Raw genomic sequence first — 11232 nt, forward strand, 5'->3', positions numbered from 1 at the left:
ATTCACAGGGGCTGTTTCCAGAATGATTTTTTCCGTTTCCCTTCAGATATAAATGTTCAAAGGTGCTAGTTTTTCTCTTCTGTCTCCACAGTCATAATATGGTGTTCACAGAGCTGAAGAATGCGTCTGGAACTGGGCGGCTGGGGCTTCATGGCGCAGGGATAATGTCTATGTTGCTTTCTGGGAGTCCTGTTTTAAAAGGGATGAGGTGGGGCCAGGCAGACTGCTGAGTAAGCTAGCCGCTACGCGGTCGCCCTCTAGAACAAACAACGGCACTAAAAGAAAGCTTCCCTGGACCCTGATGTATTGCAACATTGGAAATGGAAAGCTGTGACACTTATGTGATGTGTGAGCATAGTAAAGTTCACTCTTTTTTTTTTAAATGAAATCGCTTCATTCTCCAGAAACTATCAGCGATTTTTGAGCTTGTATGAAGAACACTATGCCCTGTTCTACTGAAAAATTAAGTACTTGAGCTTATTGGACATATTCAAATTATCTCTAGACAGCAACCTTGACACATATTTTTGATATGCAATAACATTTATAGAGTTTTATTCATGAAAATTAAACCAAACATCAAATCTTTGTCAGCAAAGACAAAAGACCCAGTGATAAATTTATGAATGTAAGCTCAGCATTGATTATAAGGGTGAAATTAAATTAGAGGTTTCTCAAAAAGCAGCCAGCAAAAAACAGACAAAACACCTACACTGATATTAATCCTAGTAATAAAATATAATGAAAGTGCTACAAGTTTTTTTTTTTTTGCCATCTATTGGTTTTTTAAAGAAATATTATTTAAAGTTTTCATTAATAGTCAATAGTCAACACACAGAAATCCAAAGTGCATTTCTTTTGTTTTTATTTTCTCTGTCCATCCATAAAGACATTGCACCATACATAAATAATTGTTGTAAAAATGACTCCGTATTTACAAGTATTCCATATAATACGTTTATATAAAACTTTATATTAAATTTAGATAGATTACATTTGGGATTGTGGCTGTGGGTGTCTGAGCATTTGCAGTGAGTGTGTGCAGTATGTGGTAAGAATGTATATGTCTTGCATTTGTTTGTGTGTATACATTATCTGTGGTTGTTGAGTAAAATCTCCAACCAACATGGACATGATGTAATGAACTGTCTGGAGTAGCATGGTCCCCAGCCCTTGGCAAAACTGATCCTCACACTGTTTGGGTCGTACGGCCCTTCCAGGTGCACCAAATCGCTGGGGGGTTGAATTTGGCACGACTTCTCATAGTCAAAAACCTTTATGGAGTAGCCTGGCATGACTCTCCTCACAGTCAAACTCAAGTAGGGGTGATGCTCCAGAGTTGGGGAATTCACAAAAATAGGGTGCTGACTGCGGTTGTAGGCCCAAACTCCATCTGGCTCTTTGCTGAGGAGGATGCCGTGTCCGATCTTGCCACGGGTGCGCTGGACGGAAGTGGAACGTGGAGAGAGGGGGAGCAGGCCCAAGCACAAGCCTGTACCCTGAGGTAGGTCATAGAAGATGCTAAGAGAGGCGTCGTGAACTGGGTACAGACGGCCCACGCGTGTGCGAAGTTCCCAGTATGCCACGTTACACCAGTGATTCTGTGCCAAGGTGGATGGAGACATACTGGCATCTGAGGAGTGAGAAAACAAATGTATGAAACACAAAAAAATACACTAACCAAAGTACATAAAGCACAATATAAAACAGAATACAAACATTTTTTCACAATTTTTTAAGAAAAGTGCTGTCTGCGGTATTTTTTACAATTAGTTGGTCAAATTCATTGTAAAATTAAATAAAATATATATAAAAAAAATTGTTTATGCTGATTAGGGAAAAAAAAGGATTATTTAATTGACTATTATTATTATTGTCTTGTTATTATTATATTATACATCTTCCTACAATACTGGATATACCAACGATTACAGCAATATAATATATACAGCTATATTGTGTATTTTTGTAGTCCTGAAAGCCACTAGTGTGCCAGCGGAGTGTTCCTTAGCATTACCAAACTTATTTCTACTGTAATGTGCTGTCATGACAAGCAATGTCAATGTTTTGACCACTCTCATAAGCTCCCTTATTCTTTTTGATGTTACACAGAGCATATTCATTCACTAAATCTCCAATCCTATCAGGAGAGGATTCGAAACTGAAGAAGCAACGACCCCCACTAACAGGCCCAAATCTGTCATCTCTGACTCTAACACCCCCCGCTTCTGCCTCAGCATTCCTCTCTCCCCGCGCGGGGCCGACTGGGGCCCCCTCTCCCCCTCCGAGGACCAGCATTCAGCTCTCTGACCACTCAGTGAAGGCTCGCGACCCCCTGACCCCCCAGCCGCCAGCCTATCCAGTCTGATTAAGTCAAACACAGACTGATGGCATTATTTTGCTTCACAGGCTCTATTGAGGGAGAAGATCTAAAGCCCTGGGCCTGTGCCCCCATTCTGCTCAGTCTCAACCCTCTCTGGCCCAAACAGACATCAGAGGACACACTGTTAATGAAGTAAGTTTTGTACGGAAGGGTACGGAAATGCACTGTCATTATCTTGGATTCTCTGGCCGCTGACTTAGTAGGCTTCCAAGTACATAAAAAACAGATCTGCATGGAAAAGACCAAGAGAATTATGACAAAGAGAAATCATAATTTCCATAGAGATTTGCATAAAATTACATTTCTTTCTTTTCTGGGTTTACTATAGATACAAAGGGAAAACCAGGCAAAAAAAATCTGCTTTTCAAAGAGTGCCTCATTAATATTGAAGTTTAACTTTCTTAAATCTTACGCAAAGACATGGAAATTGAAATAAATAAGGAATAAACACATTTGCTGCCTACTTTAATTCTGTAAGCAATGCTTTTGTGTATGACAATGAGGTTTCAGGATCTCCTTTAAGTTTAAGTTACTCATATGCACTGTTTTGCATGCACAGTTGTTAGTGCCTGCAAAAGCATTCTTGTGTGCCTAGCCTAAACCAACACCACAAAATGAGAGGGGGGAGGAGAGGATGGAGTCTTGTCTGTCCTGCTATGCCAAATATTAGATCTCCCTCCACACATTAGACCCTTCCACCAAGCCAGTAAGTGGTGGGGGAGCTTAGAGGGGTGATAATGAAAATGCCACGACAAGAACCACCAGAGAACTCTATAACACTTCCAGTATTTTCACAGCTCTAGAATAATAGCAGCGGTCCAAATCGTTTGGCTCCAAAAGCAAGCTAACATCTTTCTCTCTGTGCATCTAAATCTATACTCTGAAATAACTCTTAAAGGGACAGTTCACCTGTGCCTGCCCTCATTCCATTTCAAACCTGTATGACTTTCTTTCTTCTGTGGACCACAAACAAAGATATTCTGACTTTTTTTTATCCATTAAATAAAAGTCAATGGGATCCAGTGTTATTTTGGAGCCCATATACTTCAGAATTTCATAAAAATATCACTCCTTTGTGTTGTAAACGAGAAAGTATGTCAAATTGGTTTGGAATAGGGGTGAGTAAATGATAACAGAATTTTCATGTTTGGGTGAACTGTCTCTCTATGCTACATTTTAGTAAAATAATACATGTCAGTCAGGCATACATGCATAAATCCTTAAATTGGGGGACATATTTGTAGAAATGCCTCTCTTTTGCAAGTCATTTTGTTGTTCATTCCTCTGGATGATGAATTTGTGGTAAGAGAATTGACTGCATATTGATCCCTATCTAAGATGAAACTAATAGCTTTTGTCAGGATGAGAAAGCAAAATGATTTCTCCCTGTCACAATACTGAGGAGACACTGAGAGAAATATGCAGACAGACACACACAATCATGCATAAACAATTACAATAAATCAGGCAAAAAAAAAAAAAAACACTAGCTCTAAAAAGCCTAAACATGTGTCCCTTAAAAAGTGGGGGCAAATCATTTTCCAACAATTGATAGAGTCATTCTTTGTCAACATCTGCAAAGAATCTCTGCAGAGACAGGCAGGATTTCATTAGTTAAATTGCGTGTTGGCCTGCGCTCTGTCAGGAAGAGGGGAAGCCACAGCGAGGCCTGTAATTTAAACCTTATTTTAAAATGCGACTGGCTGGCTATGCCAGGGCTTGCATTGCAAAACTCAGCAGGAAGCATCAACATGAAAATAATGTAGGAAAGAACGTATGCGACACACCAAAAGGATCTTGTTCCTTGTCTTCAGAGCTTTATATGCAGGGTAATAATCAGCGCAGGACTGTAAGACTCACAGCAGATAAGAGCTCAGGAGGCCCTGAGTCCCCCAGTCAGCATCCTGACAAGACTGCCCATTGTTGCTCATAATCTAATTTTGACTCAGCGCTGAAAAGCTGCTGGATGACGTCTTTTAGCTGTTTGCATAAAGCTCATCTAGATATCATATTCAAACTGGAGACAGTCAATATTGATGAATGAATATTCAGAGGAAGGTGTAACATGTTTTCATCATATTAAAAATATCTTTAAACAGAAGCGATTAAATGGAGAGAACCACAAGAAACCACATATAATTGGACTATAGGAAAAAGATAAAGAAGGAAAGAGACAACAAAACAGATGTCTGCACATAGACAACATGCTTCTCCTTCAAGAACCATATATATATAAGAACCTCCCCACGTAAAGTTTCTGTGCTTGAAACTTTACGTGAGGAGGTTATTATATGCACGATAGAGAGAGGAATGCTTTGCTGACCAGTGCTAACAAAAATAGCATGGATAAGCAAAGCCATTTGACATGTTATCCTAATTAGCAGCTCTGAAAACAGCAAGGGCCAAAGCAAAGCATCACATTCAGCATACACTAACGTTCAAAAGTTTGGGCTTCTTCTCTTATATCTTAAAACAGGAATAGTTTGAAATAATATTGCAATATAAAATAACTTTCTATTTTTTTTTTTTATGTAATTGTGATGGCAAATCTGAATTTTCAGTCTACATGCTACCAAATAATCCTTTAGTAATTGGATTGACGGCTCAATCAGACTGAAAAGCCTTCATGTAAACACCTTAATCGATCGGATTGAGCTCGATCCGAATGAAATTTCAATCGGATTCGAAGGGATGGAAAAGGTTTATTCCTTTTCTAATCTGATCGAGAGGACATGTAAACACTTAATCGGATTGAAAAACGAAACTGGAAAGGACTGTGCAAGTGAAATGGCGTAATGACGTATGACGCGCGGAACGAGCTGCAGTTGTTGTTAAATAAAGTATTATAAATGACGTTTGTGTTATTCTAAAATTCTCCTACCACTCATCGTCTGTGAAGAGGAGCAGAACTAAGTCCCATCAGTCCTTACTTCAAACTCTCATCGCAGACACTTTATTTTGGGCATGGGAAGGGGTGTTTTTACTGATCGATAAATATAAGCAGCACGACACAACAGTTTATGTGCTCGTCGTCTCCTAGTCAGGACCCGTCATAGCTCGTGTCATAAAAACGCGAACATCAAACCGATCACTTTATTTAGCGTTCATGTAAACACTACCGTCGGATTCCTCAGTCGGAATGAATTCATTCTGATTGAAACAAAAGGTGTGCATGTAAATGTAGCCAGTGTCACATGACATTATCCTTCAGAAATCATTTTAATATGGTGCTCAAGAAACATTTCTTATTATTATTCATGGTAGTTTCGACCCTCTCTGGTCCAAACAGACATCAGAGGACACACTGTTAATGAAGTAAGTTTTGTACGGAAGGGTACAAAATCATTATCTTGGATTCTCTGGCCGCTGACTTATAGGCTATGTGCTTCCAAATACATAAAAAACAGATATGCATGGAAAAGACCAAGAGAATTATGACAAAGAGAACTGCATAAAATCTGCATTGCATTTTCTTTCTTTTCTTGGTTTAAAATAGATACAAAGGGAAACCCAGGCAAAATGCCTATCAGAAGTCACTGGAAAAAAAACTTTCTTAAATCTTATGCAAAGACATGGAAATTGAAATAAATAAGGAATAAACACATTTGCTGCTTGGTTTAATTCTGTAAGCAATGCTATTGTGTATGACAATTAGGTTTCAGGATCTACTTTGACAAACCAATTTGACGTTGAAAACTTAACCATGTTAAATTCTCTTCATGTTTATTTGATGAATATAAATTTCAAAAGAACAGCATTGATTAAAAAAGAAAAAATATTTTGCAACATTTTAAATGTATTTTGAACTTTTGAATGACAACCCAAACTTTTGAACAGTAGTGTAAATACACGTCATTTGATTTTCAGGATCAACCAGAAAGTCTTTAGAAAGTAATTATTGAATACTTTTCCCCCATTTAAATGCATTAATTTACTGAAGACTTGAACACCAACCTGAATAGTCCTGCGACATGCCACAGTGTGAACGCGTGGCTTCGGTTTCTATGTAAGGCAGCATTGGGAGGGAAGAATCTGCAAAATGACAAGACATAAAATTCAATCTTTTCTCCATTCAGTTAAAAAACATGACAAACAGAGTTAAACATCATACTTTATTTCAAGGAATCTTTGCTTACTTGAACTAAAGAAAACTGAATTACTTACTCAGTGGCTTGTGTTCTGGTAAGGGGGAGAGATGGGAGTATGGAGGAGGTGGTGTGTCTGAAAATAGGGAGAACTGAGTTAAGAGTTTTCTTTTGATTGAGAATACCTCCAAAACTGAACACATCTCTGATGCCTATTTGACCAGACCTAGATCTAAAGATTTCACACTGCGAAAGTGTTTGGCACAGATTCTCTGGCACTTTTACATCCAATGAGAATGTTACCAGCTGGTATGGAAATTACAGGTGAAGAAGAGCCATCCATCAAAAAGACAATGAATGTGTCACCATGAGCCAAGAATGCATGGAATCCAATTAAAAGTGATCAGTTCTGAATCTCATTATTACAGAGGGTGGAAACACTTTTGCTGACACAGTGAATAAAAACTTCAGATGAAAAAATATGGAAAACACTTAATGTATCAGACTTTGCTTTAAAACTATTAATCACTTACATGACATCAGTGTTGGACTGTAGTGACCATTTGTATGCATGACTAGTTCTCATGTAGGACTAAAGCGCAAGTCATACTACTTTTATTTTTGATGTATGGTTTAGTTACTAAACCAGCATGCTACATTTTTACTCTATATTCTATCTTGACCCTCCTCTAAGATTATTGTTCAATCAATTCTGTTCTCAATCTGCAACTGTTCATACACAATGTTAGGGCAGTGTTTTTGTGAATAGGGAGGGAGCAGAGAAATTGAGAATCCCAGAGGGACTCTAGTTGGGAATTCCACTTCCTGAACAGGAGTATCACTGTCCAACTCCCCTCCCAATCGTTCACCCAGGCTTCATGAAAAAAAAAATAATATTACTTATATTAGTACAAAGGACTTCATTTTGTGTTTTGCCTCATTTGATACTACAGAAACAATTAAACCAGTCTAAGATGGTTTGCTGGTCTCAGCTAGCTTAAAATGGTCTTAACTGGCTTAAGATGGTCTCCTGGCTTAGGTCAATTTTAACTTCCAAAAAGTGCCCATAACTCATCTAAAAGCATCAAACAGACCAGCCTGGATCAGTGGGAAGAAACAGCAAAGAAGTTCAGTTTTTTCAGCAGGGCTGAAATGAAATTGTTATTACAATTCAAAAGCATAGCAGTTTGAACAAGAAAGTCATTATTGCCTTGACTAAAAACATTCACAGGGTTTCCTTACCATCTTTGACTGGTCCACAGAGGCGGCTGTAGTGATGGGGGTTGCAGCAGAGGGTCTGGCTCTCCTCTGCCCTGAAGCTTTGACAGTGACAGAGCGGTTTGAGGAGAGAGGAGAGCCGCAGGTCTGGCCAGCGGAAAAGGCGACACAACAGGTACTGTGGAGACACCAGTTGACCTCCAATGCGCACTTCAGTCTGTGAAACCAGGACACAACCACTCGGCATCCCGCCTTGAGATTCCACAGCTTCCAATAAAACATCCAGAGACTTCTCTTTCAACTTTTTAAGAAACGCATAAGTGCACTTCTTGAGTTCTTGTTCGGTCACGGCACCATTTTTCAGTTCCCTGCCACTCAAACTGCTGTAGTTGTTGTGGTTCCTATGTTCCACGCGACAACCAAGTCGGGTTTTGCCTCTGGGGAGGTCTTTAAACAAACAGCATGTCACCGTCCTGCCCTCGCTCCCCTCGTCGAGGGGTCCATCCTGTTCAATAAGGACCCCCGGTTCCCCGCGTTCCTCTACGCGTTTGCTGCAAGAGCCCGCATTGTTTCCCAGTGCGTATTCCGTTCTGGGGACCTTCTCTGGGTTGCTGTCACTCCAGTCATCCGGACCTCCATCGCCCCCCTCTTTACCTGCGGTGACCAAACGGCTTCTCCAGAGTCGCCGAACCAGACCCGAGCGTCTCGTCCTGAACATACGACAATTTAAACAGTTTGCATCCGTTTTTTCTATGTTTGGTCAGAACCGCGGAGACTCCAAACGGTCGTGCGCTCGCTGTCCGACATCAATGATCTGTGCTCACATGCACAGCCGAGCAGAACCTGAGTAAAGCCCAACATTAGACTCCACTGCTACAATATATCAACACTGTAGCAACGGGATGGCTGTAATCATAGTGCACTACGCGAGGAGCGGTGCATCCACTTTCTAAACATTCCCCGTCAACATGATAAACTTTAATATTGATAAACAACGCGAAATGCACGATATGCAGGAAAATTATTTCCGAAACAAACCTCCTTTTTCAAGAAAACCTCCTGCAGCAGTTTAATGACGCCGAGCACATGAATGGATCTCACTATAATCCTTATTGACGCTTAACGCGCTCCTCGCGGAAGAAAATGATCGTGTTGCGACGGCAAAGTGGTCGTTCCGGGTGGATATGGACATGTAATGTCTTGAGGTTTCGTTCCGTGTTTCGTGCGAGATTAATGGGATTCTTCGATGGTTTCTTTCACCGTTTCACTCTCTTTCTTCTTCAGATACACACACACACACGGGGCCCCTGAGGAGAGCAGTGGAGCCATTGGTTGATTCCCATCATGTGCTCGTCTAGACACTTTGGCGGCTGCGAGCCGCGCTGATTGTTGCGCAAACACAGTATCAAGTTTCCGAACTCTTAAAGGAGCAACATGTACCTCTGTGTGTGCGCGCGCTGTGCCTGCGACAGGAAACCAAAATGTTATGGCTGCAGTGATTGTGATTGTGCACGAAAAAACGTTATTGCAAGACACCAAAATGTTACTGCTGTAATGACTGTGATTGTGTAAGAAAAAGAAAACGGAGGCTATCACAAACTGCTACCTCTCAAAGTGGATATATCGCTAGTAAGACAAATAGTAGGCTACAACACTCATATTTCAAAATAAATAATAAATAAAGTTTTTTGGGGGGAACAATAAAAATCTTTGCATCATTAGCATAATTTTTATTTAGTTAATTTTTATAATATTAATTATGTGTTTTATATAAATAATACTAGTAGGCTACTAATTATTCTTATAATAATTATTAATATAGAGACATTAACTTTTGAAATAACTGCAAGACGAATTCACTTCATTTAACTTTAATAGTTTATTCTACATCTTTTTTTTTTCACACACACACACACACACACACACACACACACACACACACACACACACACACACACGCACACACACACACACACACACACATCATGTCATGTGGTTCACTGAAACAAACAATAAGTAAAATGTTCTTATTTTTTCTTTTGCACCTTTTTTTGCACGCATATTTTTTTGTAATTTTCATTTCACATACTGTATGTAATTAAGTAAACTCTACTTAACTAAGTTAGGTATAATTAGCAAAGAAAATAAGTAATTTTAACTTGGCCATACCGTAAAAGGTTGAGTAATTTCTACTTAGTTGAAGTTTCCTAATCAATACTTTTTACTCAAACAATGAATCAATGATAAAACAGTGAAAATACAGCTGGAAAACAGCACAAAAAAATAACCTTATTAATTATGTAAGCCCCAGTGCATGATGGGAGCACCAGTATCAGAAAAGCTGATTCACTTAAATTTATAATGTTGATATTTACACTTTAAATTCTACAAGCTTAAATTGAGTGCTAATATAGAATTTACTTTTGTCTTTTTATGTTATCCAAAATCCCTGTCCTTGTGGGGAATTTTTTTTGGTCCCCATCACTAAGTGATGTGTTTTTGAAAATCGAAATCTAAAAATGCAGAAAGTTTTATGTGATGGGTAGTTTTAGGGTTAGGGGGATAGAATATACCGTTCAGTATAAAAATCATTAGGCTATGTCTATGGAAAGTCCCCATTCATGAAAACCCAACATATGTGTGTGTGTAGTCAGAAGTCTGGATAAACCCATATGATATTCTTTATTACTTTGAGAATTTGCAATTTGTATTGAGCATGATTTTTTTTCTGCACTAGTGAATGATTTTTAGCATAGATAACAGACATTCAGAATGATGAAGATTTTGCCTATTATGTAAATGTTGCAAACTTTTACAAATTGTCAACATCAAGAGCAAACTGCATTTGCTCTTACACTCCTACTTCAGTGGCAGAATCCTTAGGCTTTCTCCCTTCACTTATCAGAGGGAGTGATAACTGTTGTAGCCTGCATGGCGTCAGGCTAATAATTGCAGCTACTCCCATGAAGTCTCTTAGATAATCTATCAGCAGAGGTCTGGAGCAGAGACGGAGAGACCAGCACCAAACCACCACCCAAAATAACCCCAGTCCTTCCAGTCCAGACAGACATGGTCCTGTTGATGGGGTCTAGCAAGACCCAACAGGAATAGCATGTCAACAAGCCCCTTACTCCTAATGGACTTTAGGGAGAAAGGCAAGACAGTGGGAGACAGAAAGGTGGGCACTCACATCCCCTCAAGGCCTTTCCTTGGGCCCATACTCCATATTAGATTGCACTGTTTGGATACTGCTCAAATTCTCCAGACTAAAGAGACAAAAACAAAGTAAAAACATTCAAAAGGGTGGCTAATAAGTGAGGTGAGCTTAGATGGAATGAGTTTAAGAAAAAATCCTTACATTACACAATGTAAAGATGTTTTAGCAGTATTGTAAGTTGCTGATTTGTGACTGCTGGTGTGGTCTATGGTAGCATGAAAGTTGTAGCCACAGACAGACATTAGCAGTGCAATCTGTCTCCTGTGGAAGATTCTGGAAGTCAAAACAGAGTTTCGGCAAGGAAAACCTCATTTATGGTGAAGACAAGG

General features: G+C 39.4%; 1 protein-coding gene across 2 annotated transcripts; it reads right to left on the reverse strand.

Moving 5' to 3' along the window:
- Window positions 1-842: 842 nt before the first annotated feature.
- smad6a (SMAD family member 6a) lies at window positions 843-10909 on the reverse strand. Of its 2 annotated transcripts, XM_084404154.1 has the most exons (5): window positions 10877-10909; window positions 7711-8396; window positions 6548-6604; window positions 6338-6415; window positions 850-1633 (listed from the first exon to the last, which is right to left on the reverse strand). In XM_084404154.1, the coding sequence occupies exons 1-5, from the start codon at window positions 10903-10905 to the stop codon at window positions 1092-1094; spliced, it is 1392 nt and encodes a 463-aa protein (XP_084260280.1). In that variant the 5' UTR covers window positions 10906-10909; the 3' UTR covers window positions 850-1091. The 2 variants fall into 2 exon arrangements, with proteins under 2 accessions (XP_084260281.1, XP_084260280.1); XM_084404155.1 differs by lacking the exon at window positions 10877-10909 and having other exon boundaries at window positions 843-1633; window positions 7711-9079.
- Between the last annotated feature and the right edge of the window lie 323 nt (window positions 10910-11232).

The sequence above is a fragment of the Rutilus rutilus genome, assembly GCF_951802725.1.
Source record: "Rutilus rutilus genome assembly, chromosome: 3".
Taxonomy (NCBI): domain Eukaryota; kingdom Metazoa; phylum Chordata; class Actinopteri; order Cypriniformes; family Leuciscidae; genus Rutilus; species Rutilus rutilus.